The 27,940-nt window shown below is 39.4% G+C and overlaps 5 protein-coding genes across 5 annotated transcripts in view; 3 read left to right on the forward strand and 2 right to left on the reverse strand.

Annotated features, from left to right (window-relative positions):
• Nucleotides 1–27,940, forward strand: part of LOC145440486 (uncharacterized) — a 243,284-nt gene that overhangs the window by 6,802 nt on the left and 208,542 nt on the right. The window lies entirely within an intron of this gene.
• On the forward strand, nucleotides 2,350–11,092 carry LOC145441863 (EARP-interacting protein homolog). The gene is made up of 5 exons (XM_080319811.1): nucleotides 2,350–2,491; nucleotides 7,282–7,884; nucleotides 8,824–9,027; nucleotides 9,470–9,604; nucleotides 10,700–11,092. The coding sequence occupies exons 2-5, from the start codon at nucleotides 7,304–7,306 to the stop codon at nucleotides 10,962–10,964; spliced, it is 1,185 nt and encodes a 394-aa protein (XP_080175937.1). The 5' UTR covers nucleotides 2,350–2,491; nucleotides 7,282–7,303; the 3' UTR covers nucleotides 10,965–11,092.
• Nucleotides 12,514–14,612, reverse strand: LOC145441864 (bis(5'-nucleosyl)-tetraphosphatase PrpE [asymmetrical]-like). The gene is made up of 2 exons (XM_080319812.1): nucleotides 13,983–14,612; nucleotides 12,514–13,447 (listed from the first exon to the last, which is right to left on the reverse strand). The coding sequence occupies exons 1-2, from the start codon at nucleotides 14,241–14,243 to the stop codon at nucleotides 12,566–12,568; spliced, it is 1,143 nt and encodes a 380-aa protein (XP_080175938.1). The 5' UTR covers nucleotides 14,244–14,612; the 3' UTR covers nucleotides 12,514–12,565.
• LOC145440499 (CCR4-NOT transcription complex subunit 9-like) lies at nucleotides 14,805–16,628 on the reverse strand. Its single transcript, XM_080318120.1, has one exon. The coding sequence runs from the start codon at nucleotides 16,032–16,034 to the stop codon at nucleotides 15,132–15,134; it is 903 nt and encodes a 300-aa protein (XP_080174246.1). The 5' UTR covers nucleotides 16,035–16,628; the 3' UTR covers nucleotides 14,805–15,131.
• LOC145440492 (uncharacterized) lies at nucleotides 22,714–27,876 on the forward strand. Its single transcript, XM_080318111.1, has 3 exons — nucleotides 22,714–23,048; nucleotides 25,314–25,452; nucleotides 26,402–27,876. The coding sequence occupies exons 2-3, from the start codon at nucleotides 25,352–25,354 to the stop codon at nucleotides 27,387–27,389; spliced, it is 1,089 nt and encodes a 362-aa protein (XP_080174237.1). The 5' UTR covers nucleotides 22,714–23,048; nucleotides 25,314–25,351; the 3' UTR covers nucleotides 27,390–27,876.

Raw genomic sequence — 27,940 nt, forward strand, 5'->3', positions numbered from 1 at the left:
AAACAACCAGAGAGTCGCAATGGGTCATGTTATGAAGCAGATTTCAGATGTTGACGGTGATTTTTGGTCAGGTTTCGGAGCCCTGACCAGTGACCACATTTTAATTTATATTTTCGGAATCAGTGCGACAGTATAGCTATCGCTCCGATTTCGAAAATATAAATTAAGAAATGATCAGGAACTGATCCACCTAGAATCCGCCCTCCAAGTCTGAAATATTGGCATTGTCCGAACAATCAGAGAGCCGCAACGGGTCATTGTTATGGACATTGTTTTGACGTTATCCGATTGTTCCGAACGATTCACATTTCACATTTCAGATGTTGAGGGCGATTTTTCGTCAAAGTGTAGATCCTGACCCTATTTTAATTTATATTTTTGGAATCAGTGCGACAATAGCTTTCGATCAAGACCAGATTCAGTAAATTCTGCGCTCTGGAAGATAACTTTTGGATTGCCAGAAATCCTACAGTCGCTTACGCAAAACAATTCTTGTCGCTTTTCTATTTTTCTATACTATCTTATTTACTTTCATTCAGTGTGCATGCCTCCTCTTTATATCGCCTAGCCCAGGGGTTCTCAGCCCGTTCTTGGCCGTGGCCCATTTTCCGATTTGAAAAGGTGCTGTTCAATGCGTTCAATGCGTTCAATCCTGTTCAATGCGTGATAATCAACAGCGGCGATATGCCTATTTTTCTAAAATATGCGCATTTTTCACTTAATTTGCTGCTGATATTTAAATCTACACATCCCCGGACACGAAATCGCTCGAAGCGCGGTGAAATTTTTCAAGTTGAATAAATATGCTCCAACAAACAACCAACGAAATAATCTTGGGCCCCCTCGAGCTCCGCCTAATAGGGGTCTGGGTGCAGCAGTTACAGCCTGGTAGATCATAGGCTACAACTGCCGAATATGTTATGATCGTCCGCTGCTTCATTCGCGTCGCGAAACACAATGATCAAATCCCCGCATCCGCTGTGTGTCTGGGATTTTAGTTCCACTATTGTGGGGAATAATATAATCATTCTGGGCCAGCTTCAAATATTTCATTGGTGAATGGGGTCCTACAGAGAAGTGGAGAAAGATTTTTTAATATGCATGCTGTACAATGTACAATATTTGTCTTGTACCAAAACAGCTGAAGTTGCGATGTCAGAATATTCAATCCAACGATACAATCAATTCATGTGACTCTTACATTATGTAAGCAGGCAGGACATTTTAAACCGACTCCAAAGAATAATGCGCTCCGTTAAATCCTCAATCCGTTACGATTCGTTGCGGTGGTGAAGTATACCTCCACCAGAATTTGCAATTATGGCTATTTTTATCTTACAATAATACGACCTGCCGAAGTACAGTAAATCTATGCATCGAATTAGGCCTACACTTCATTGCGAGTTCATTGCATAACCCTTTCAAGGGCATGCGACATGTGAACCTGCCAGAATACTTGTTTACTTCATCATTACCTTCCAGTTATTATATACTCAAAATTATTTTAGTTGCTGTTAGCCGTAGGTTGTCATAGCCAGTGGAAAAAGCTGCCGTTTCTCTTTAACGTTTTCGACTTGTACATGCTGACTCCATACGTGCCACTACGTCTAATTAGAGTCGGATGGAAAGTTTTATGTAGCCTACGTATAATTAGAAAATACATTTTGTAGAGATTAACATAACAAATATACCTTAACTTAGATTAATTCTGAAATTTTACTAAATAGCTTTGTGGCCCACCTCAAATGGTCCTGGGGCTCACCAGTGGGCCATGGCCCACCCTTTGAGAACCCCTGGCCTAGCCTAAGGTGGGTGTCTGATTCCACAGACTACTCCAAGTCGCTTCGACGTATTCCTGTCTTTTCATTGTATCGCATTTTTTGTGGTGTATTGAACTGATAAAATTGCTAATAAACCAACGATGATGATGATTCTGAATCCTGCCTCAGCGAAGCGGAACGAAACTGCAAAATCGGTAGTTGCCATTCCATGTTGCAATGTTACATTCTATAATTCTAACATTCGTCATTCGATAATAGCAGGATAGTTAGTAGTACGTTGCAAACACTGTAGCACTGTGCTGATTATCTCGAGGATCCGTGGTGTTATCTCTGGTAGGGCCTACCTATTGGGCATGTGGTAATGAGCATCGAAACTTCCAAAGTTACGTTGCATAATAACGAAGATATCAATCCCTGCATTGCCGAGTCCGACCACTCGTTCCAGTGTCTTGCTCGCGGAGGATACGATAAAGATAAATGCGGGGCCGCGTTTCATAACTTCAATGAGTGCAAGAAATTTTGGGCCGCTGTAAAACTGAAACGACGACAAAACGGTCTTCAACCTGGCATGCCAGGATTGTTTGAAAGGAAACAGATCATCGGATATCTTGGTAATAAATTGCCGTACACTCCCTGCACACACGCTGCAAAAAGTGCGACTGATTGCTGAAAAGACATAGAATTTTCTTGGATTTCTGATATAAAATCAGGTGATTTTATGGCTTTGTGCTGGCAATCGTGAATTCGTATTATTTCATCTATACCGTATATTCGTAGTTCAACTCTAACATTCGAAGTCACCTTGGTTTAGTAGGCTATTGAGCTCGAACAGTGCAAGTGCAACCCAATATAAATGTTGCAGCGATAAAATACATATGTCTTTTCTAATCATTCGATACATGACTATCTATTGTAATGACAGCAGGGCACTGCACGTAACTGTATCGTCATTAGTAGGCTAGAGCCTGATGGATTATCGGTTCACTGATAATGTCAAGTCGCTTTGATTGAAAGAACTATTTTGTATCAGACATAAGAACTAAAAAGTGAATGAATATTGGCAATTTCCGTGACATCACAGCATGGTATAGGGTGAGAACTATAATCTGCAACTCCTTCACTGAGAATATTGATGTATTTCAGTCCAGTATAGCATTGCTGCAAATCTGTAAAAAGCGATTCTGAAGTTTTTGAAATGCCTTTTAAGCTGGATGCCATACTGTATCTTTTGAATATCAGCTATATCGCTATTGGGTCAGATCATGTCAAGTGATCCAGAAAAATTTCAATTTATGCCCCCACCATCTCAGATTATCATGGAAATTGGTATGCTTAGAAAACTTTTCTTTCTGAATTCAGAAAAACAAATTTTATGAAAATCGGTCAAGTAATACTGAAGATGTGGCCGTTCAAAAATTGCTGTTTTTGTGATCGCTCAAGCGGAAAAAATGTCAGAAATTTACACATGTAATTGAAATCTGCTATATTTTGGTCAAATTAGGGTTGTTGAGAGTGACACTTTCACACTTGTTCATTTACATCCTACTTGATACTTTGCCCCCTTCTTTGACACCTGGGGTTGCATTGTCTGACCTTTAACCCCGCGAATCTGTTAATGTCTTCAAAAATCACTCATGTGTGACGCCATTTTTAATTGCAAATATCTTTTGGCTAAGACGTGGTGTCATCAAGTATAAGGTGTCATTGGAAAGCTCTTGGCAAGGACTTTCAAAATCAAAAATAACATTCCTCGCTAAAGAACCATTACACACCGTAAGAGTGCAATGAAACTAACCTGCAAATAGCATGTTTTAATGAAAAATTCTCACATTGCGTACTTATAGAACAAACCGATTTTCAAATATTGAAGGAATTTTTGCTGCACAGTTTGTGGTGAATACACAAAATACTTCATAAACATATAAGAATTCCAAATTAACACAATGATGAGATACAATATTTTTTGTGTCTACACAATAGATTTGAGTGACAATCAGCACTAAGCATGACAATAAACATCAATGTCCTGTGGGTTTTGTAGTTTTTATATTGTGCAGCGATGATTACTTTTCACACATCAGATACATTTATCTTTTATGATATTTTTCCCAACCTCGATCCACTTTCACTTTTGATTCTTTTGACAGTTCATACTGTCCCCGACTATTGACTAAAGAAGGAACGTCTACTGTGCACAAAATGTGCTGGAATGGTGTCCAACAACAGTCTTTATTTTGTGGCCAGTGAAAAAACAGAGATGGACCTTTACGGTGCATGAAGTTAACCAAAGCATCGTTGTTTAGCTTATCCAACTCTATGACCATGCCAATGTACCACTTTTTGTCATAAACCGCGCATACAAATTGGTTTTGAATAATTTCACTTTGAAGGATGTGTTCTTGGTTTTCAGAGTCTTCATTCAATTCAACTTCCAACGCATAGTGCTCATCTTGGCTGACACGTTTTGCTCCTAGCTTTGTTGATGACAATGGCCTAAAATGATGAAAGGCTCGAGTACCTTTGACTGTGGCTGCGAGCTGAAATCGAGTTTCCAGAAAAGATTTTGTAGCATCCAATTCGTCTTTGAGCAAATTTATAAATTTTATTTTTTGAAGATTTGGCACGCAATAAGACATCATTCCTTCCACATTCAAAACCTGATCATTCAGTGGGCGTCTCAGACTTTCCATTGCTGTAGCTCTTTTGACAGTGCCACCAACTCCATCACATGGCGATTTACCATGGCTGGTGGCAAAAAAGGACCAAGCGGCGTCCACTTTAAAGTCATCATTGTGCTTGCACAAATTGTAAAAAGATTTTCTGTTTTTGTACTGCGCAGCACAACCATCGCTAAAATATTCAATATTGTCCAAATCGGGAATTGTTGCTTTGAGAACTTGAATTGTTTTACGCTGAATCAAATAAACCATGACTGCATCATGCAACAACTCTTCGGATAGAAAACAGAGACTAAAATGCAAAATTTCATTGCTTGCAGACTTGTAGTAGCAAACTACTGGGTGCACAGTGCAACTTCGGTGGGTCCAATGATACCCCTGAGCTTCATCCTGAATGTGGAAAGAGTAATTTTCTGCAAAATCCATTAATACAAGAGCTGTTTGATGATCCATATCTTGTTTACGTTTTTTCAAATATAAAGACTGTGAATGCGAAATGTGATGATGTGGTGCTAAATTCGCAAGCCTTTTCAATAATAATTGAATAAACTCAGTTACTGATAAGGTTTGAGTTATAAGATCAGTTCGGTCAACTGACACCCACTGTTTGAAAGAAATTGGTTCATCCACATCTTCAAATTTTGAGTTGAGTAATTCCTGAACTGGTTCAAATCCGGGACAGTTCGAACAACGCTGCAGCATGCAGTCTCTGTTTTCAATATTGCAGACTGACAATTGAAGCAAATCTTTATAAGTTTCTTCAATGTGGGCAGCATGCAACATAAGAACAACGTTTTGATGTATGGTGCAGACACATACTGCATGTGTTCCAGATGATCCTGCACTAACACACCATTTTGGCCTCAATTCACAAAATTTAGTGAATCCAATCTTCACATGCGGGTTTTGCTGTTTAAACAAGGTATACAATTCTTTCAGAGTACACAAAAGTAGACGTTTTTGTTTATACACCTTCTTTTTAATGCTAACTCGGTCTTTCATCCCTGGCATCAACCTGCTGTGTTCGTTGTTTTCAAAAAACTTCACAACTGTTTCAATTGTTTCATCTGAAAGCATCTTCCCTTTTCGTGGTGGTGGTAAAGAAAAAACTCCATTGTCTTTTCGTTGCTCTTTCGCATGTCTCACTAACCTTTCACTTACTCCAAAAATTTCCGAGATTTTCTTTCTTGGCCAATTTTCTGGAGCCATTGTTAAGACTTGAATTTTTTGAGCTCTTGTTGAATTAGGGCTACTGATTTTTTCTTTCATTTCTGATATGATATTTTCAAAAGCAGCTTCATTTTCATATTCCTCTTTTCCCGTCTCTACTAATTCTTGAATCTCATCAACATGTAAAACCGTGGCAAGCTTTGTTCTAACATTGAGATTCAATTCTTCTAATTTTCTTTTGCCGTATCTGATTTTCCGATTACCAGAAAGAGCATGCAGCTTTAGTGGAGATTCACCAACAGCATGAAGACTCTTATTTAGAGATGATAGTGAGGAATCTGCTTCAAACTGTGATTGTATTTCTTCCAACTCACTTCCACTAGTACTCAATGATGTATCAGGATTGCCTTCAAGCTTTTTTTCCATTTTATATCTGCAATTGTTGCACAGTTTCCTGCCCGGAATTATATTCAAGCTACTGTCGTGGTGCTTAATTCGTTTAAACCAGTTCAAAGAAATGATGCCTAGTTGTTTTTTGATAGGTCTTGTGTGGCCTTCAAATACATCACAGCAGGATTTATATGATGCAGAATAAGTGTCAAGAAATTTATACTTGTGAAACGTGCAAATTGTACCAGTAGTCAGAAGATCAGCACCGGTACTAGTATTGATGTTGCATTCTGCTCCAACCCGGATTTTCAGAAGCTCTCGTTCTTCATCATTTAGATCATCCAGTGACACTAATTTTTGCTTTTGATATCGGTAGGCCTTTATGTGACAAACAGCTTCCAAAACAGAGCCTATACTACAAGTATCCATACTACAAACATAAGTCTTAATCCAATACCGTGCAGCCTGTAAAAGTAAAATTGTAATAACATTTCAAAATACAAATATTTTTTCAACACTTTTTTACAACAAATTTTTCTAATATAATGATTCTTTAGCGAGGAAAGTTATTGTTGATTTTGAAAGTCCTTGTCAAGAGCTTTCCAATGACACCTAACACTTGATGACATCACCTCTCAGCCAAAAGATATTTGCAATTAAATATGACGTCACACATGAGTGATTTTTGAAGACATTAACAGATTCACGGGGTTAAAGGTCAGACTATGCAACCCCAGGTGTCAAAGAAGGGGGCAAAGTATCAAGTAGGATGTAAATGACCAAGTGTGGAAGTTTCACCCTCAACAACCTCAATTTGACCAAAATATAGCAAATTTCAATTACATGTGTAAATTTCGGACATTTTTTTCGCTTGAGCGATCACAAAAACTGCAATTTTTGAATGGCCACATCTTCGGTTGTGCTCGACCGATTTTCACAAAATTTGTTTTTCTGAAATCAGAAAACAAAGCTCTGTAATCATGCCAATTTTCATGTCGGCTCGAGATGGTGGGGGATATGGCTTGGATCACTTGACATGATCTGACCCTATTGACTCTGAAATTCGATATTAACTGGGTTCTAGTTAGTTATTATCGTACGTAACGATAGATGGTGATTAGTGAATATCTACTGGAATTAGAAAAGTTATTCAAGAGCGTTTCAAAGCATGCTAGATTCAAAGTTGCAAATGTTACATACCGGTACATCACTAGTTAAAAAACACTGAGCAATATAATTGGACATACTCTTTCATGTTTTAGCGCTTCTATTCTTCCCTATATCATGGATCTTGATGAAGCTCCAATCATTCACGGTCTGGAATTGCCATCAAGGTGTATTTGTGCTCAATCGGCAGAGACTAACATTACACGCTTCCTTGTCGGTACGCAATCCCTCAGACAGGAGAACCAAATCCATTACATTGAATTCGACGATGAAAATAATGTCATCGACAAGACCGTATTTTCCCATCCTTTCGGAGAGATTTGGCACCTATCGGCAAATTATAATGACTCTCAATTGTTCACAAGTTGCTACCAATCTTACGATGATGCAAAATTGTCTCTCAGTTGCATAGTCGGGCGTCTATCGCTTGACGAGAACATGAAACCGAATTTGACTATACCCGATGGTAGCAATACAAATGCAGCAGCAAAATTGGAAAAGATCTTGTCAATTGAGGTAGAAGATAACGCGACAAAACTGATGGCACATTGGAAACCTATTGAAGGAGAGAATGATCTGATGGTTCTGTCGAATACGAAAATGAATCTTTACGATGTGGAAAGGTCGTCTGCCGCGTTGTCTTCCTCTTATGATCTGCCTCTTAGAAAAGGGCACCTATGCCCAATTACAAATGGAAGGTAGGTATCAACTCTACAATGATTTATGGGTTATTTCGTCGCTTGCTTTTGGTATACTGATGATTTGTCATATACTGTACTGAAAAAGTAATAACCATACGCTACTAGATATGTCCACCGTCAGTGCTGAGCAATGAATAGTTTTTCTGTTATTGCATAATATTTAAAATATTTTTTGTTTTCAAAGTTAGTAATTGACCAGCTGCTATCAATGCAGAGCTGGCATATTTGAAGTCAGGAAATATGTTTCAATTCTTCATTTCTTGTTAGCGGAGGTGTAAAGCCGTGAATTTTTACTTTAAATTTAAAAGATATTCGAAAACTACTATTCCAAGGGCGAGGACAAATGTCTGAAAATCACTACCTATGTCAGTAGTTTCAAAAAAGCAAGATTTGATTGATGAGTGGCTTATAAAATTCCAAACTTTGAAAAGTAGGTAGTTTTAAAACTGATTGAATAGAAACATTACAAAATATGACCACTTTGGAGTAAGTACTACAAAAAGGAAATGCCTACTTGAGTAGCCAACTCCAAAAAAGTTGAAATGATTTGTTACTGACCACCTCTGCTTGCGAATCGGGGTGTAGGCATCTTCATTCTGTTATATATAAAGTTGATTGTGTATAGAGCACAGCACAGAAATGGACAACTAGAAAATTTTGAGCTTTTCCTAATTAGATTAGAATTTGAGCTAAATATTTTTTTCAAATTATACTAGAATTAGAATTTAGCTGAATTCGGAAAAAACTTGGAAATTGGATAAAATTCCGAAATATAAAGAAATGACAAAATCAATTTCAGTTCATATCAAGTATGAGAATGGGAAATGTCTACATAAGCTCGACTAGTTTCATGTGATAAGTTATCCTGTAGCATTTTCAGTAAAACCGGAATTGCAGGAAAAAAAAAGTTCTACCTTCAACTGTCTGTGATTACAGGTGGAACCCTCATCATTCAGGCAAAGTCTTTGCCGTTGCGACAGAACAGAGTGTACTAGGATGGGATGTACGTTCGAATCAGAAAGCCTTTTTCATCGAAAACGCTCACGGACAATTGGTTAGAGACATTGACTTCAATCCCAATAAGATGTACTATGTGGTAACCTGTGGCGATGATTGTCAAGTTCGTTTTTGGGACACAAGGTGAGAATTGTTGAGACATTTGTGGTGGTGGTGTTGTGATATTTTCAAGTCAGTTCTACTTATGATCTAGATGAAATTTTATTCAAGCAAGCAATTAACAAGATTTTCACTGATTTCGGTGTTCGAAATTCGTGCGAAGCTCTCGGTTTTAGTTAGCCTGCTGCTAATAATACTTTGAATACGCCCAACTTCTGTTCATAAATGTCTGAGGATGGAAATTTTTGGGTGAAATTTTGGAACCACAAATATCCAATACTTATAATCGCTGGTGTTCGTGTGGATTAGCCATAGACATGATGCAGGCAAATTTAAAAAGCAATCATGATTGTTATAGAATTTGGTATCTGGTGGTATACTTTAACTCAAGCTGGAATTTATGAATATATTTGGCTACTTGTTTTACCCAAACCAGTACGTGACCATCATACAAATATTTATGCAGAAATTTCGAGGAACCAGTGCAAGTGCTGGTGGACGATCATTCCCATTGGGTTTGGTCGGCGAGATTCAATCCGTTTCACGACCAACTGGTACTGAGCGGAGGAAGTGACAGCAAAGTCATCCTTTACAATATGAAGTACGTCATTTCACTTTTCAAGTTAACAATGCATATGCCTTCATTCCGATCCAGAGATGATTACTGTAGGCCAGGGGTGTCGAACTCAAATTGCCTCGCGGGCCGGACCAGTCGACAAAATATTACATCATGATGTCATTGCTTCTCAGTTGGATAATTTATTATATAAAGCATATCTAAAGATAATGCACGGAACATGGCCGTTTTATTCTAGCATTATTATTTGCGAGCAATGCAATTGGCAAAAATAATACAGTTACGAACCGCTAAAATATTGGGGCTAACGACGATATAAGATGGCATATTTCCATGCTCCCCTTTCTTTAGTCGTAATCTATAATTAGCTCTGCGTATGCGTTGTGGTGAATACACGATATTTAACTGTAAACGTGGGCGTTGGAATTTGGTTTATTGTTATTAAATCACTAGTCGGATTTCTGGGGACCTATATTCGGTCAGAAGTGACACAGCAGTGCGACCATAGATACCGTAGTTGAATTATATTTGCGTAACCAATATATTCTCCATGTATGCTACATGTAATGGTTCCTCATTGGCGTTTTCGCTTCTGTGTGTTTTTTGCCGTCTCGAAATTGGGTGTCAATGTCACTGACTTGTTCCCAGTGTCCACTAGTGTGAAACCACAACGCCGCGGTCAGGTGGTATTAATGTGGCCTATGAACATACTCGACATTTTCTGTATTAAGGGATTATTTCTTAGTAGTATTTTCTCTAAAATATCTCCACATTTGTTACAAATGTGCTGGATAATGTAAACAATTTTCAATCAACGCAAAATTGCTTCGCGGGCCGGATGAAATTGCCTGGCGGGCCGTATGTTTGACACCCCTGCTGTAGGCTATTTAGTTTGTCGAAACATGATCACTCTCTTTAATGCTTGTGATATTGAGTAGATTTGAAAGGTAAGCATCAATCTATGTGCTCAGTAGATGACAACGTAGTAAGTAGTGACCAAAGAACCCTCGGATGCTTGAGATAACTTCTTGAATCAGCTGAGTACTTTCAATCCTTTTATTTTCTACATTCCTTTTATTTTCTACATCCTAACTGTTTATACGATACCGCCAACTCTAGGGCAATATCATCTGAGCCATACGACCAAGAAGTTTCGTCCGACGGAGAATATTCAGACTCGAGCAAGTCCGATGATGACGAATATGTCGCTGAAAAGAGCGAGATGAAGGACGGAGTTATCGGCGTCTACGAAGAACACGAGGACAGCGTGTATGCGCTCGAATGGAGCGCGGCTGATCCATGGACATTTGCGTCTTTGAGCTACGACGGACGGTTTATAATTAATAGAGTTCCGAAAACTGTAAAATACGGGATTCTGTTATAAAACTTTCAAGCAGGACTCTTGGACACCATCATTCAGTCCTGCTCTCAATTTGGTATTGTGCTCTTTACCAGATTCTATGTATCATGTCATGTCAGTGTCATAATAGAAAATGTTTTCATCTTGGCAGATATATGTAGATCTACTACTAACCTAATGAAATTGGGATGCAAAGCGATATTGTAGAAAAAGCCTTCAAAACAGCTGAGATGTGCATATCCAATTTTCTGATGTACCCCGGAGAAGGCGATAAGGGATCGCAAGACAACAGCATTCTGCCAAGCATTGGTTCGCCCAAGGATGAACCAGTGCAGAAGAGTATCTCCAACGCTGGTGATAATGAGGACTTCTCGAGTTCAAAACCCAAGTTCAAAGTCTATTCCGTACGTAAAAAAACACGACGCTTACATTCCTGCGTCGAGTGTGGTGAACTGTTTGCCAACGCTTACGCATTGAAACACCACAATTTGAAAACTCATAACGAAAAAAGGACACTCCCCTGCCTGGAATGTGGCAGGCGGTTTGACACGACTATTGAGTTGAAAGACCATCTTCAGACTCATTCCAGCCATAGACAGCATACGTGCACTGTGTGCGGAGAAGGGTTTTCAGAGTACCGTCACCTCGCAGAACACTTGAAAATTCACTACGCAAAGAAGCAGTTCCTTTGTGCGGTGTGTGGCGGTGAATTCGCTTACGAATGCAATTTGAAACGGCACGAACTGCTTCACATTCAGCAGCCTGGCCGGCCGGAAGGTACCGCGGATGGTGATAACGCCAAAGAGCAGCCTGATAAGCAAATCGCTGATGAAAAGATGAAAAGACCCGAGGACGTTATTGTTCTGGACGATGGCAAAGACCCTTGATCCCATACATTGTACATTGTCGCTGCTAGATATATTTATTTCATAGTTTTCTATCTGTGGATTCCATGTACTTTCAAGAGATGCACCAACAAATGTTCCTTCAGTTTACCCACTGCTCAATTACTGTCATGAAAGTATCAAGTCAGTCCAGGTTTCTATAATTCGGAGGTTATCATACATTTGCAGTGGTTTCAAATTTTTTATCAGCCGGCTCTGTTACTGATTTTATGAGATGGTGCTATAGAATCTGATGCTGGCCAGTGATGATTACAAAGTTACTTGAAAAAATAATACTAGGTGCTTGAATCCATGATGAAAATAAGGTGCTTGAATCTATGATGAAAATAATTTATGGTAAAGACAAATACGCACTGGTCACTGCTTTGCTATAACGTCAAGATGTGGTAGAATTGATAAGCCATGTAAATGCCAAACCAAAAGACTAAATTCCATAGCATGTGAAAATCAATGTCTTTAATATCGAGTTCATGTGGTGTCTTCTTTTTACTCCCGCACAATTCACCAGCTATTTTAGGCAGTTTCTAGTGAAATTGAGGGTATGCCGCATACTCAAAAAATTCACTAGGTTATGCATGACACACCTGTGTCTAGCGCCTATGCCAAGACACAAAAACATTGTCTAGTGTTGAATGTTTCTTGTATCATCAAGCAAACAGTCGTCTACGTTATGGAACAATTGCACTTTAGAACATCTAGTAATATAAAACAGACACTAGTTTAATCCACAGGGACATATGCTTTGTTAGCATCCACAGATATGAATTCTCGTGACAAAGCCGAGTGATCTATTGCTCCAGATAAATCTCTGGGCACATTCAGATAAACCGCAGTTAACTTTCCTCCGTAAAGACATCCCGTGTCCAAACCAGTACAGTGTCTGTGGGTCTGCAATTTTTTGATAGCGTCATGTCCAAAATAAATGTGTTGTGGACCTCGCCAACAAGTGGCCCACATATAACCGTCGTTTTGTTTTGAAGTAGGTTTGAGAACTTGCCCGTGAAAGTCATCTCCCACCCATTTTAGACATCTCATGGATACCATATCGCTGTCATTTTGTGAGTATAGGGGAGCACCAGGGTTAAGCCCTGCATGGACTACTATTACATTCAGCGCCGGAATCGATATGGAGTATGGAAGATTTGCTAGAAAAGCAAATTGCTTCTCAGTCAAGTTCGTAGCCCATGACTTTGCCCATCGCTCATCCATGGCTAAATTCTTCCTTTTCTGTAGTGCTATACGTAGTACGGCCTGCTCATGGTTACCGCGTATGCAGTGCGTGTTTTTTGTAGTCATGATATAATCAAGCATTGCTTCATTTTTAGGTCCCTTATTCACCATATCTCCAACAAAAATGGTCACAAAGTTTTCCCCGTGCTTTTCGCGAACTTTATTCATCAAAGCCATCGCTTCGTCGTAGCAGCCGTGTACGTCGCCCACAATGAGCAAGTCTTTGTTTTCGAAATCTTCATAGGATAGGGTGCGGTGTTTCACGAAAGGCTGTATATCCTTAGGAAAGACGTCTTGAATGTAGCGTCTGTTGCACGAAAGGCTGAGGCGACGACGTACGATTGATACTATGCAGGCAACAATAGCAGTCATCTAAAAATAGTTGCAACCCAAAATAAGGACAAATCTGAGGCATAGCTTAAGGACGACATGGCAACCATGCATATAGATCAGGGGTTCTCAACCTGGGGGGCGTGAAACATCTGAAGGGGGGCACGAAGAAGCGGTCACCTGAAAAAAATTTTCGCGATCCGCGCGATTTACCTCCAATGCACGCGTGTTTCTCTCTTAGACCCAATTTCATATTTTTTTTATTCCGTCATCAACATTTATAACCGATCATATCACCAAACAATCTGTTGGGGTTGCTAGCATCCCAGTTGGATTTTGTGATATGACGATAAGGGGGGCGCGCAATATTTCACAATCAAAAAGGGGGGCGTGTCTAAAAAAGGTTGAGAACCACTGATATAGATGAAGCTATGAAATATATATATATATATATATACATATAATAGTGTTTTGGTTAGCAGATTGCCTGACTTAATGCATAAAATCAATTTTTTTTTCAGCTTTTCACTGTATTCAATGCATCTGCCATATTCGAAATCAGTTAATTCGGACTTACCTTTCTGGAACAAGATAACAGTCGCAGTAACTGGAAATTGTATATCCTCACATGATTAACACCAAGTACATAACTGAAGAAAGAAGTCAAGGCAAACGTTTTAAAAAATTGACCGACACGCAATTCATTCACTGTAAGCAGTACCATCAATAACGATGTTGGAATTGCATCAGATTGTGGCAACTCGGAAGAAAATGTATTCAGAGACTTATCAGCAACACTGCCAAGCAAAATCTCTGCAAGATTCAATATAGATAACATGAAATTCTGGAATCGGACAGTCACTCATTCCACAGAGTTATCATTATTTCGAGATATCATACTTGCTACGGTTACATTGTGGCGACATGAAGCCATAACAGCCATCTGGCTGGATAGACATTTGGAAAGACACTGGTAATCGGTGTTGAAATATTTCCATTACATTTGGCCTACATTTCTGCGACATGCTGACGAAACATTTGGCAGGGTGCAAGTAGAAAATACGCCCGATAATAATATCACGGTCGTGTTGCAAAATTCATGCCCAGGTGAAAACATGTAACATCACACATTCGGCCTATTAGGGCTGTTCAAATTTTTTCAAAATTTTACGGGCTACCAGCAGCCTACTTGATCAAATTATTAGGTTGCCTACAAAACGTTGCACATTAAATTTGGCTTAATTGTAAAAGCATTGCTCTTAAGAGACAAACTTTTGGACAAAATTTTCGAATTTTATCGACTACCCCATGAAATTGGTACCGGTAGTTTGTTTAAAAAAGGATGCATAACAAATTCGGTTCAATTCAAACCCGATGGAGCAAGTCGGTAGAGTATAAAAATTTTAATTGAAAAATATGGTATTTACGGTGCGAAATCTTATCATCATAATCATCAAGCAGCCAGTAAAATTTGAAAAAATACTACTTTGAACAGTCCTAGTGCCTATAGTTTTCTGTTTCATACATCAGATTGGTCACACGACCACAAAATATGTATGCGGCATCGTAATAATGTAAATTCTGACATATATCTGACTTCAAAATTTTCCCATGCGGCTCGAGACAAAACAGTTGCAACACTTTTTTATACTACTTACGGTATTCGCATAATTCTCCAAGATACGTGACAAAGGAAAGTTTAATGTCCTGCAATATTTTCAACGAGTCATTGGGGGATAGGCATCCCAGTAACTCTCTGATCAGGAATGCCCGGATCCTGGAGATTTTTGATCAGCTGTGTAAGCCAGCGTTTAGTTGTGTTGTCATCCTTCAAAACAGCCAGAAACGTAGCGTCTTTCAATTGGTCGGGAAGACATTGTCGTAGCGCTTCTTTGGCGCGTGCATTGTCTGATAAACGTAGGTAACAACGTACCACGTGCTTGAGTAATCTAGCAGACGGTTCCTTGGACAAAGACATGACCATTTTTCCTAAAATCATTGCCACGTGCGAGAATCTTTCATAAGTCTGGCAGATGTATTGTAAACCGGTGTCGTCCAAAAGAATTTTTTGAAGAATAAACGTCGCTACGGTTTTGGACAGCTCGCTCCCTGATTCCATAATTCTCAAACAGAGCGGTATGATTTCCGTTGTCAGTAGGAAAGTGATAACCTCCTGCTCATCAGTTTTAACAAGAGCACCAATCACACCAAGGCTTGTCAATCGCAAATACTCAAACGACCTGGTTTTACTTGTTGTATGCAAGAAGGGGTATAAGAATAGTGGGATGTGCGCAGTTAGAAAAGCGGTACGGGTTTCTGGGTGCGAAGCTACACACTGTAACAAAGCAAGCGCGTTGCAAACGCGATTAGATTGATGAGCCGTCAGTGTGGCTGGAGTAACGGACGGATATATGTTGACAATTTCTTGCAACAGTGCGGCTACTGTTCCAAAAGAATGCCATAACATTGGGGCAAGATCTGGGACAGTTTCTCTCTTCTTGCTCAATTCCAGTAGTGCCGACTCCCTGGTCTCCGGGCTCGTCAGTTCGTTAATCCACTGGTATATGCTTTCTCTTTCTACTACAGGCAAGGCGCCAGCAAGATTATGCATTGGTCCAGTAGCACTCATGTTTGCTTGATTCAAGTTGATCTATTTCTATTTTAAAAATATACATAAGTATTAAGGTCTAGCATTTTTATATCAACAGCTTAAATAAGCCTATCTATCCTACCCGACCTTACAGATCAGTGAATCAAACATGCCCTTGATTGGCCCCAATTCCCATGAGTGTTTTACAGAAATCATAGCATGAACTCATACACTTGGTGTAGGAGTCATAATGGAACCTTTGCAGTAACGACATTAGTATAAGTATGTATATAACTCCATATTACATTCCTCACTCATATTACACTCCATTCCATATTACATCAATCGAGTTTTACAGATATAGACAGGAGCATAGAAACTCCCACCCTGCAGTTTCCGAAACAGGCAACGGGAGTTGTATGGAATCAGTGTCTGTGTGTGGCAACCACTTGTAAATGCGGATTTCGTATACTATCGCATTTGCCACGTGTCACACTATCACATAGGGTAGCCCGTGACTGCAAGCCTGGGCTGAGTGCTGTATACAGTGGCTCACGTGGCTGGTATTGCTTGTATTCATGTTGATAAAACCGATCATTAGTTCTGATGAAATGACATTACTACGCAACCATCCCTTCTCCAACCCTGCTACAGTACAGATTTGGTTCGATAATCTCTGCTGGCAACAGTCCATACGGATACAGATTCTGTACAGTTGCCATGATGCGTTTACACTCTCGTCACGCCGGCACCGCAAAATCGCATCTGAGAACACGTAAAAAACATTCCAATCAATACCAATCACTTGCAGCAAGGGTACATTAATTCCAATGTCGAGGCAGCAGAACTCGATACCTTCCTCAGACTGAGAATTACAGTACACGGACCAAGGCCTGGCCTGGCCAACTTACAGCTCTATATTTATTTTTCACACAGATCGATGTCCGGGTGAAACATGCAAGAATTCTCGGGGTAACGTCTCGCTGTAATATGGTCGGATTCCGAACCCATCCGGCTCCTGCTGGCAATTCGAAAGTCAGAGTCCTGACAGTGCGAAATAATCCTACTAAAATCAAGCCAGTATCTCGCCGGCTATCCGACAGTCAGCAAGCATGTCATTGTCCCCATTCAAGTAGAAATACAAACAATTTCTACTGAATCAATATCAGTATCAGCATAGCAATTTACTACGTTGTAAATTGCCATGGTATCAGTAACAATACTAGTTAGTTCTCTAGTTTACCGGACCACGAATTGACATATCAATCTCGCCTTCCGACGCATGTCATCTCTTTTTCTCGCCTGTCCCTTTATATTGTCTTCTTTTACTTTACATCCAGTCTGCATGCTTCCGTTTTTACATGTCCTAGGCCAGGTGGGTGTCTGATTTCGAAGAGTACTCCAAGTCGTTCTGACACCTTCCTTCCCTATCTTTCAGTGTGCCATAGTCTTTACAAAGGCTATAATTGTATCGCAGTCTTGTGGGGTATTGAAACGATGAAATTGTTAGCAGTAAATTGAATTGAATTGAATATTTCGGTGAAAAATCCTGCTAAAATCCGACTTTCAATCCGGACCTAGTCCCGCTACATTAAAAATCAATGACATTATGCTCCTACTCCGGCTCATGATTCATGAACCGGTTCGTAGATACTTCTGCTGTAGGAATGGGAAGTCAGGAAGCCGGAAGTGGCTCGATCAAAATTCCAATTGATTCGCCATATTCAGAATCTCATAAATTATTGAATTAATAAAAATTGAATCTATCGTTAATTGAATAAAATAGAATATAGAATAGATTTATTTAAAAAGTAGAAGTACTCCGTTACTGACAAGTAATAACCTTCTGATATTGTGATATTATATATACTCAAAGTGAGCTCAATTATGAGTAGGCCTACTCAATTAGGTTTTATATAGGCCTACTTACTTTCTATACTTATACTCAAGTGGTTATATATTTAATATACCATACTTTCACTTCTACTTAACGGTTTATTAGGTGAAATCACATATTTAGATGTTGAAACGTAGAAAGTAAAAGTAGTCTGGGATAAGTTTGCATTACTTGTATGATTTTTCATGAAAAGCGGAGAGAATATTGGAGGTGCAGAACTTCAGTATAGGCCCTACAATTTAATAATATATTCAGAAACCCGAACAGGGGAATCGACAGAGAATTGAAAAGACCAACCGGACGATATAGCCCAGCAACTGAATATATTTTCGAAAATGACACCTAATCGCGGTGTCGCAAAACAGCCATCCTATTGGCTACTAGCCTGCCCCAACTCGATGATATAGCCTTTATGAAACTATAGTCACGTTCGATAATTATATACTTTAGTAGGCCCACTTCTAGGACTTTTCAATTTCTACGTGCACTTGAAATAGTTTTGATAAGACTTGGAAATTGATGATATACTTGTACTAGTAGGTCTAATTAATTAAAAAGTTACAGCTTCATTTCTACCTCTACTTGAATAGCAATAACGCTGAAGACTACTTTTACCAGATTACGTTGTGAAGTACAATATTTAATATTACCCAAAAATTAACTCCTTGTCCCGAGTCATTTTATGTTTAATTTAATCAATAATTGAAATAAATGATTCGCGCCTCACGCTATTTGCAACGAATTAATACTCATTTGATCACAAATGCAGTATAGTTGCAATTAGGATGTGTAAGCTGATACTCATTGATTGATAAGTCTTATTTTCTTCGTTGCGGATCTGTATATGAAGTGATGGACCTTCTAATAAATATAATGCACGTTCCTTCTCGCAACTATACTACACTCTTAGCTAAAAAGTGCATATCCATCCACATTCCACACGCTAAAGGTGTCATACGAAAACATAACCTGCTTTATAATTTAGAAACCACGTTCTTGAGGTGTCGACCGAATATTTCACCGGACTTGTTAGCGACCCAACAGCATTTCCTTATTTGTGTTGTTCTGTTGTTTGTAGTATTCATGGTGTTTTTTCGGCTTCAATGGTCATTTACACCAGGCCGATATTTTTTTGTTTTTCTTCCGTATCTGCCGGCTTGTAGCATGGCCCACTTCTAGGCTATTTTCGAAACCGCATACGCGGATTGGGTAGCGAGGACGAGCCTAGATGAACCTCCAGCACGTGGGAGGGATTCTGGGAATCGACTTCAGTCTAGAGGTCGACCGATATTGATTTTTACAGGCCGATACCGATACCGATATTTCGACGCTCACAAGGCCGATAACCGATATCATAGGCCGATATTAATATGGAAGGAGCAGAGAACTATTTCGCCAAAAATATTATATATTAGGCAAGGTGGCACTTGTTCATGCCACAGAAAGGTGAACAACAAACGATAAAACTGAAATCGAAAAGACTTATTGCTTAATTGTGAACATTCGTTGAAATTTGGGATAACCCGAAAATCAAAACATGATACAGAATTGCAGATCAGTTCAGAAAAGGTAGATTGTAGTTAGATATAAAATATCGGTCGCGATATCGGCCTAGATTGGCCGATACCGATATTCGAGAAAGTACCAAATATCGGCGCCGATAATCGGCCAAGCCGATAATCGGTCGACCTCTACTTCAGTCGGACTCGAACCACAACTCATTGGTGTGGCAGCTGTGGATCATACCATCACGCTACCTCGCAACACCCCTTACATCTGTGTGTTTCAATTTTGAGTTGTTGTTGTTGTTGTTGTTGTTGTTGTTGTTGTTGTTGTTGATTATTTTTTGGTTGGCGACTATTTGTTTGCTCGTGGTATTTATGGTGTTTGTCGACTAGACGACTACTATGTTCATTTACACCAGACCAATATGTTCTTCATTCTAATTCCGTAGCTGCCGACTTGTAGCACGGCCGACTTCTAGGCTTTTGATAAGACATCGCTTATGCGGATCACGTGGCGAGGATGAACCTAACTAGACCTCCAACAGGTAGGAAATCTGGAGTCGACCTCGGTCGGACTCGAACCCGCAACCCGCAGTTGAGCACGTGAGCTAATTGGATGTAGGCAATAAAGTTTGAGTACCGTGCTAAGGAGCACTAGAAATAACTAAAGTACGGAAACCACAAGACTGGTGATGTGTAAAAAGTTCCCTGTTCGCAAGTTCGCAGACGATTATAGCGAAGAACTAGTAAAGAATTAACGGGTAGTTACGATATTTTCCCAGTAAAAAATGAATGAAGGCCCATATTTTTAAACATTAAGCTTAATATATATGCAGCCCTATATTTTGTAGCAACGTTGTACAAACCGTATTTGTGATTTTTATTCAAGTAAAATTGCAATAATTTCGTAAAGGCAAATCTTTTGGTTTGGTTTGGTTTGAACAAACCAAGGCAAACTTGTTCGTTGCATAACAGTCTATAACAGGGGTCGGCAAACCCCGGCACTAGGGCTCTTCAAAAATGACTTTTTTTTCTCAAATCGCACTGGCTACTCCATAAAACTGTTAGAGGTTACCTAATTTAAGCCTACACACCAAATTTGGTTCAATTCCAACCAGTAGCCGCACTGCTACAAGAGAAGAAAGTTTCTATTTATTATATAAAAATAAATAACAAAAAAATTGAAAATTTTCTGTTCACCCCATGAAAGTGTTAGGTCGTTTATAGAAACGGTGGTCACCAAATTCGATTCAATTCCAACGAGTGGAAGCGGAGTTATTGCCGTCAAAAAAATTTGGATTATGAATTAAATAGTATTTACGGTGACCAATTCTATAATTATTTATTATAGTCGTGCCCAACGTAAATACTATTTTATTCAAATCCAAATTTTTCGACGGCAATAACTCCGCAGCTACTGGTTGGAATCGAGCGTCAGACCAACCTTAATGTGACACCAAACCGACTTGGATGATACAGGGTGGGCATATTTCTCATTATCATCAGACCATATTATCGTAACAACACTGATTGGCCTGTCACTTATTGGGCATGGTACCGAACGCAGTTTACTTGGAAAGGACCAAATCAACTCAGAAGTTCGATCATTGCGCGACAGAAACTAAATTATGTAAATATTACGTATATGTATAAGCGATACGTTGGGTGCGGTAGCGACCAAAGTCTATTCCCTTCGCGACGAATAACTCAAGAATCACTGACGTAACGGGTGCCGTTGCCGACTGCAGAAAAACTTTGGTGGTCTTCCTTGCTTGAAACGTTAAATATCAATAAATTGAATGTTTGGCACGCCAGCTGGTAAAAATTGACATTTTTGACATAATGGCACGCTGCACACAAAAGGTTGCCGGCCCCTGGTCTATAAATACACTATGGTCTGAACCCAAGACTATTCCCACAAAAGCACACTGATCATTTCAAAGATAGGAGTATATAACCTTTTCGAAAAATTAATAATTGAAACTTTATGTTGAAAACAGACTCGTTTTTAATATCGAATGGTTGTGATTCAATACATTTGCTTCCAGGGGTTATGAAATATTAACCTACCGTCTCGGTGAACATATGAATACTTGATCCGTTGTTACGTGAGATTACATTCTCGTTGACTCGGTGCAAGGTATTCATTTTAACCAAACGATGCATATTGGTTACCTCGAAATTGGAGCATCCGAAACGACAAACGATTTTTATATTTCGAATTCTTGGGGGATTGGATAAATAGCATGTATGTCATGCACATTTGTCGTGGAGGGGCGTGTACATGCGTTTGGAGTATTTTTACATACTCGCGGGGAAAGTTTCGTGTCCCATAAATATATATATATATTCCTCGTTGACAATTGATTTCCAGAACGTTAGTAGTTATTTAGATCAGGGTATCATACCTTTTGGTTATTCATGGTCGCAACTTGATTTATACTCGATTTATGGCGTACGGCTCAATGCCAGTTGACTGGCGTGCTCAGTGCATTCAACAGTGCTCACTGTAGCCTTTTACAACGGGTATTTCGGGAGCTGAGACGGTAAGTTGACCTTTTTTTAGTCAACCGACCAAAACGTGGTATTTTAGTGCAACTTTTGTGAAAAAATAAATGCACATTTTACTGCAACTTTTGTGAAAATGAAATGCAACTTTCCACGGATTTAACTGCAACAAAAACTTGCCCTAGTAATCAAGGTACATACATAAACTGTAGTTCATAGTAAACGCATATTCGGATAAGTTTATACAGTATAGTTTTCGTCGACACATTAACATTAATTAATAGATTATATAGTCTAAATCCCAAGAAACTTTTCGCGGGCCGCCCAATACCCGGGTCTGACCTGAACCATAATCGGAGATAAAGCTATATTCATTCCTTGGAACTTTTTTGTACGCTTCGCATGAGATTCTGTTAGGTATTCAGTACTTTCCAAATCACTACCTATCATCAAGCCTATATATGCCACTCCGATGATTTGTGGAGAGCGTTACTTCAGTGCTGATTTACAGTATTTCAGTCGAATTTGACCGTGCATTTCACCAAAATTCTCAAAAAACAGTGACATAATCAAGCGATCTATTCACATATACTGCCAAATATTTCCAGTAAAAAGTTGATTGCATGAAAAATCGAAAAAAAAATGTAATGAAAAATCAAAAAAGCTGCAAAAAGTTGCATGAAAAAAAAGTTGCACTATAAGATTCCTTCAAACAGCTTAAAACAGCATTCTACAAAACTTCCCAGTATTTAGGAAGCTGCAGGAAGCTGTAAAAAAAGTTGCAAAAACTTATCCTAGTGATTACGTAACCGGAGTAACGTCATGTCAGTAATCCACCTTCGTAATAGAGCCAATATATCAAATTATGCCGTAACAATTCATGTTACAAGTCACTGTTTTCATATTCAAGTTAAAATCTTGTTTGTTGCCAGCTCTGTACTTTAACTCTTACGTCATGCGTTTCGAATCCTAATTCGTAAAATAATGCAATCAGTGCACGTGATTCGCGGTGATCTTCACTCACAAACGATGTTAGGAAAAGCAATGAAAGATACGGCTGAAGACCCCGATACTTCAACAAGACTTGAAGTACTGAATATTTGTTTACTGAAGTCATCCGTGGACCGGTCTTTTTAGTTTATGGTGAGCACCGAGTAGGCTACTTACGTCGCATTGTGTCTTATAGCATTGCACATTGTGTGTGTCTTGTTCAGATGAAAAGTAACATCTGACAATTATTATTGGATATAATTTGAGTCGGCATTATGCGAAATATCATACAGTGAATACAATACCAGGGATGGTGTGAACGTGAGGTTCACCTTCGCGTTCTGTGTGTGAACCTCTGGTATTTAGAGGTTCACGTTCGCAAACGAACCTTGGTAGGTTCTGCACTGTGAACCTTTTTCATATATTACAGTTTTCACGTCTTCATAACATCTTTGGTTGAAATTTATTGCATTTCAACTGCGGGCTACTCCATGCATGGCGCTGGAAGCATAAAAATCATCACTAACTGAGCACGCGCCTTGAAAATCTCAATAATTTTACCTGATTTGTTACAAAAGTTGGCTCAAAATATCCAGCTTTCTGTTTGGAATATTTGGTGACTCTCTGCTCTGAGCTTGACCAGCAATCACACAACATCAAGAGAGAAATACGCTATATGTAGGTCAGCGATAATGATGGTTATTCAACCAATCAATGAAATTGATAACGTTGTCTGATGTAAAAAAATCTGGCAAGCGTACGTGGTCCATCTCGATTTCATATGTTTATTGTATCATAAAAACCAAATCCGTGCGATTCAGATGTTGGTTACTGCTGTATAACTTGTTAATTGAGTGAAACCCGTTTTACGCTCTGCGCAACGTCAACGTAGCAACACTCGGACGCCGAATACATTGCTCAGTCTGGCCTAGACCGTTAAGGCGTAAGCTTATATTCCCTTGCAATTCCTTGTCGAAATTGTTGGAAAAGCGACGGATTTTATGGAATTATTATATCATTGATTGCTCCAGTTGATACATTTGGCCTCGCTTAATAAGTCAGTAGGTACTTCAGCATTGTGTCATTATGTGGCCAGAGTCGTCGCTAGGTATCGTGTACAATGTACATTAATATATATCACTTCACTGAAATGTAGGGTTGGAATTAGCAATATGACGTCATGTAACGTCATGAGGTTCACGTTCGCGTTCACACAGAACCTTTCAAAAAGGTTCGCGTTCACACGAACCTGAGCCTTTCAGAGGTTCACACCATCCCTATACAATACCTCGACTGATGGGGACCTGATGGTAAATTTGTTCCACTTCGTGGTCGGTTGACTAAAAAAAGGTCGACTTTCCGGCTCAGCTCCCGAAATACAGTTTTTCTTTCACATTATCGGTTGGTTAGTTCAGCTCAGCTCCCGAAATAACCACCGGAGCGTTACTTCAGTGCTGATTTACTGTATCTCAGTCCAATTTTGCCCTATATTTATCCAAAATTCTTGAAAAGGAGGACATTTAGGCGTCATCGGAGGACAGTTTCAACAACATGAAAAGGAGGACAAATCCTCCTAAAGGAGGACGTATGGTAACCCTAGTCTATTCACCACCAGAAACCGTTGAAAGTCCCCACCAGTGGAATTCCCCACCGGTTGTGAACCCATGCTAGCTAGATCAGGGGTCGCCAACTCGAAACGGGTCGCGGGCCACTTTTCAAATTTCGTAATATCGAGATAAAATAGGCCACACAGTCTATCAACCACGTTTTTAAAACTTAACATCTGTTTAACGCTGTGCTCTCTAACATGGGCGACCCACTTACCAAAAAAGAAAAAATATTTTGTTAAAGAAATACAGATACAACAAAAATATCATGATCGTCGCTTTCATTCTATTTTTAACTATGAGCTGCGTGCAATACCTGTCAAAACTTAGGGTTAGTTAGACACGGTACTTGGTGGGAAACTATACTTCTTCGTAAAAATTGATTTTGCGGGGAAGCCCCAAAGTCGTTTTGTTAGTCAGTTAGCGTCTCGGTCTTGGCAATGTCTGGGCCATCGCACGTCAAGGCAATCAGCTAATTCTTCCTGCATGGAATGATATCGCCGACGACGTGTGAGCCAGTGAAGTATAGAGATGTCGGACACAGGAGAATAGCTTTTATTTCGAACAACAATAACAATATTTTTTAACTGAAATCAATTTCAGAATTTCAAAATGATTTACTAAGAGTTCTTCCGAAATCTCAAATGTTGGTGACCCTTATACTAGATTATTATCTCAGCCCACCGACGTATTTTCTGCTTTGTCCATCTGGAAAAATTAATTGCCCACCTCTGTTATATAAGGCAATCCGACATTCCTATTTTGTGATCACATCCAGGAACAGATGTTTGAATTACTTCACAATTTAAAGGAATTGAATAATTTGATTAGAATCGGAACATAATTGAAATGGCAAATGAATCGTCGGGGGTAGAGCCTACGAACTCCACGCTGATGGATTGTGGAGACATGTCGTTATACTTCTTGGGCTATTTCCGAGGAAATAAAAAGTGAGTTGACACATTAAAGTAGCATTATTCCAATTGTTACATGTATGTACTCAACAGCATCACATAGTGGGATATCAGCATACATTTTCTAAACTTATACTTTACATTTGTACAGTTACCTACAACGCATTGTGCGACGGTGTAAGCCGTACAGTATATTACACGCTGCAATACCAAAAGTTGGCGGGAGACATATTGCATGCAATTTGTCGTTGAAATTGCAGAAATATATACTTATTGTACGCGGAACTCTTGAATCATCTCCTGATTTATACATATGGATTAGCTATATTCAGATGATTATTATTAGTTTACCATTTTGTAATATATCTATGGTGAGCATCGGAGATAGGATTGTAGTATAAACCATTGGGCGATATCGCCCTCAGTGGGCGATTTCGAGAAACAATGGGGCGAAATACCAAAGGGGCGACTGGGGCGATAGAGGGCGAAAATGTTAGAACGTCTAGTGAGGTATATTTAATAAACACGGCCAAAATATGCACGTGAAGACGGCTTATAGTCTGCGTAAGACGCGAAAAAATGTCAACTCAGCGGAAGGTAGACGCAAAAACCGGTTTTCCGAGTACCTACTCGGTAAAATTACCCTTTTATTTTAGTCAACCCACCAGCGATCAGAGTTAGGTGAATATAGTTCCCGGTTATATGTCCCCTTTTTCGTATCTGTAAATTTGGGAGGCGAAAATTTGTGCCGAGCTTGATAAGTGAGCGATAAGTAGAAAAAGGTATAGGGAACCACTGTTCTAAACAGTGGGACTCAGATCCTTAATTATACACGGCTCGGGGCAAAAGCGCGGACTTTTTCCATGACTAACCTAAATCAACCTCTTTTCAACACCTTGCAAAGAATTCATCCCAGTGCACAGGCCGATCTTCGACAAACTCATGATATTTATATACAATACACATAAAACCGTATTCATTATAGTTTCAGCTACGACGAGATCATATATACGACGATGAGCGCGACAATTAGCCTGCTTGGAATAGTCGGGAACTTTTTGGTGATTTTTACTTTCTTGAAGACGAAGGAATTGCGGTCAAAAGCAGTTGGAATCTACAAACTATCGATAGCGTTCTCTGACTTCCTGCACGGATGCCTGGTGCCATTTATCATATTCAACTCGACCGATCGGAAGCGTTATGCGACATTCTCTGCACTTTGGTATCTTTACTTGTCGTTGTGGTTGTTGACAACAATGGCATCCATTGGCTGTTTAACAGCGATGGCGTTGGATCGCCTTCATGCAATTTTAAATCCTATGAAGCGAGCGACAGCTACATCCCAAAAATTGACTCTGTACACTGTTGCAGGTATTTGGATTGTCAGCGTCGGCTCGTCTAGCGGTGTTACATATTTTGCAAGTACACCTGGAGTACAGACAACTTCGGCAACGGGTGCGCTTCTCGTTCTGGCAGGCTACGAAAGCGCGTATGCTGCATTTTTCAGCATCGGCCTCGGCTGTACCCTACTGAGTAATATCGCTCTAATGTGGTCGTTGAAAGTAGGTTCTAGAACCATCAGCGAATTATCAACAAATTCCGTTCAAGTCGCTAGAGTGCGGATGCAGCAGAGGGCAGCCGTAACAATATTGATCATGTCTTCTGCTTTCATTGTGAGCGTCCTGCCGATAGCAGTATACACAGCTCTTCCAAAATCGACGCAAACGCCATGCAAGTTGGAATTTCCAGATTTTATTGCGAAAGTAATCAAGCACCCATCCTATAACCGCAGAGTGGAGGCGACCGTGTGGTTGGTCTTCGTGACTAACGGGATTTGGAATTGTGTTATATACAGCTTCAGAGATCATGTCTTCAGAGCTGCCCTGAAAGGGATTTTGTGCCCACGTCAAGAGAGTATCCATCGGACCAGCGCGCCCAACTGTTCGACAACCAAGATTACCGATGTGGAGTAAACTAATCATCAATATAGAAATTATAAGATATTTTTTATGGTATCCGTCTGTCACTTGTGCCTATAGGCCAAACTTGTGAACATTGTTCTGTATGTAGGGTTGCATTTAAAACAAGAATCAATTAAAAACAAACATGTTTAAAACACGGCCCTAATTCAAAACAGGTTTTTATTGTGTTTTCTTTCAAGCCATGACATTAGGAATATTCAATTGTGACGTCATATGGAATGGCATTGGCAATTGTAAATATAACTCCTTTGACGAAATATCTGTACTAGCCGTTGAAACGACTATTATGAGGGTTCCAACCATCCCATATCGATATACGTCGGCTAAATCGTGTGGTAATTGTCCATAAGATCATACAACATGTTTTTTGAAAAGTTTTTCACAATCATGGCATAATATTACAACTTAAAAAAGACACAATTTTTTTAAAAGGCCTTTGTTTGACACACTGTTCAAAACATGTAATAAACAAAGTGTTTTAAAACATCTGTATGTGTATTGTGTATAACTATAGTTGGCTGTGAATTATTTTCACTTCGTTA

The sequence above is a fragment of the Botryllus schlosseri genome, chromosome 6 (genome assembly GCF_051294905.1).
Source record: "Botryllus schlosseri isolate E-star chromosome 6, Bs_hap1, whole genome shotgun sequence".
Classification (NCBI taxonomy): Eukaryota; Metazoa; Chordata; class Ascidiacea; order Stolidobranchia; family Styelidae; genus Botryllus; species Botryllus schlosseri.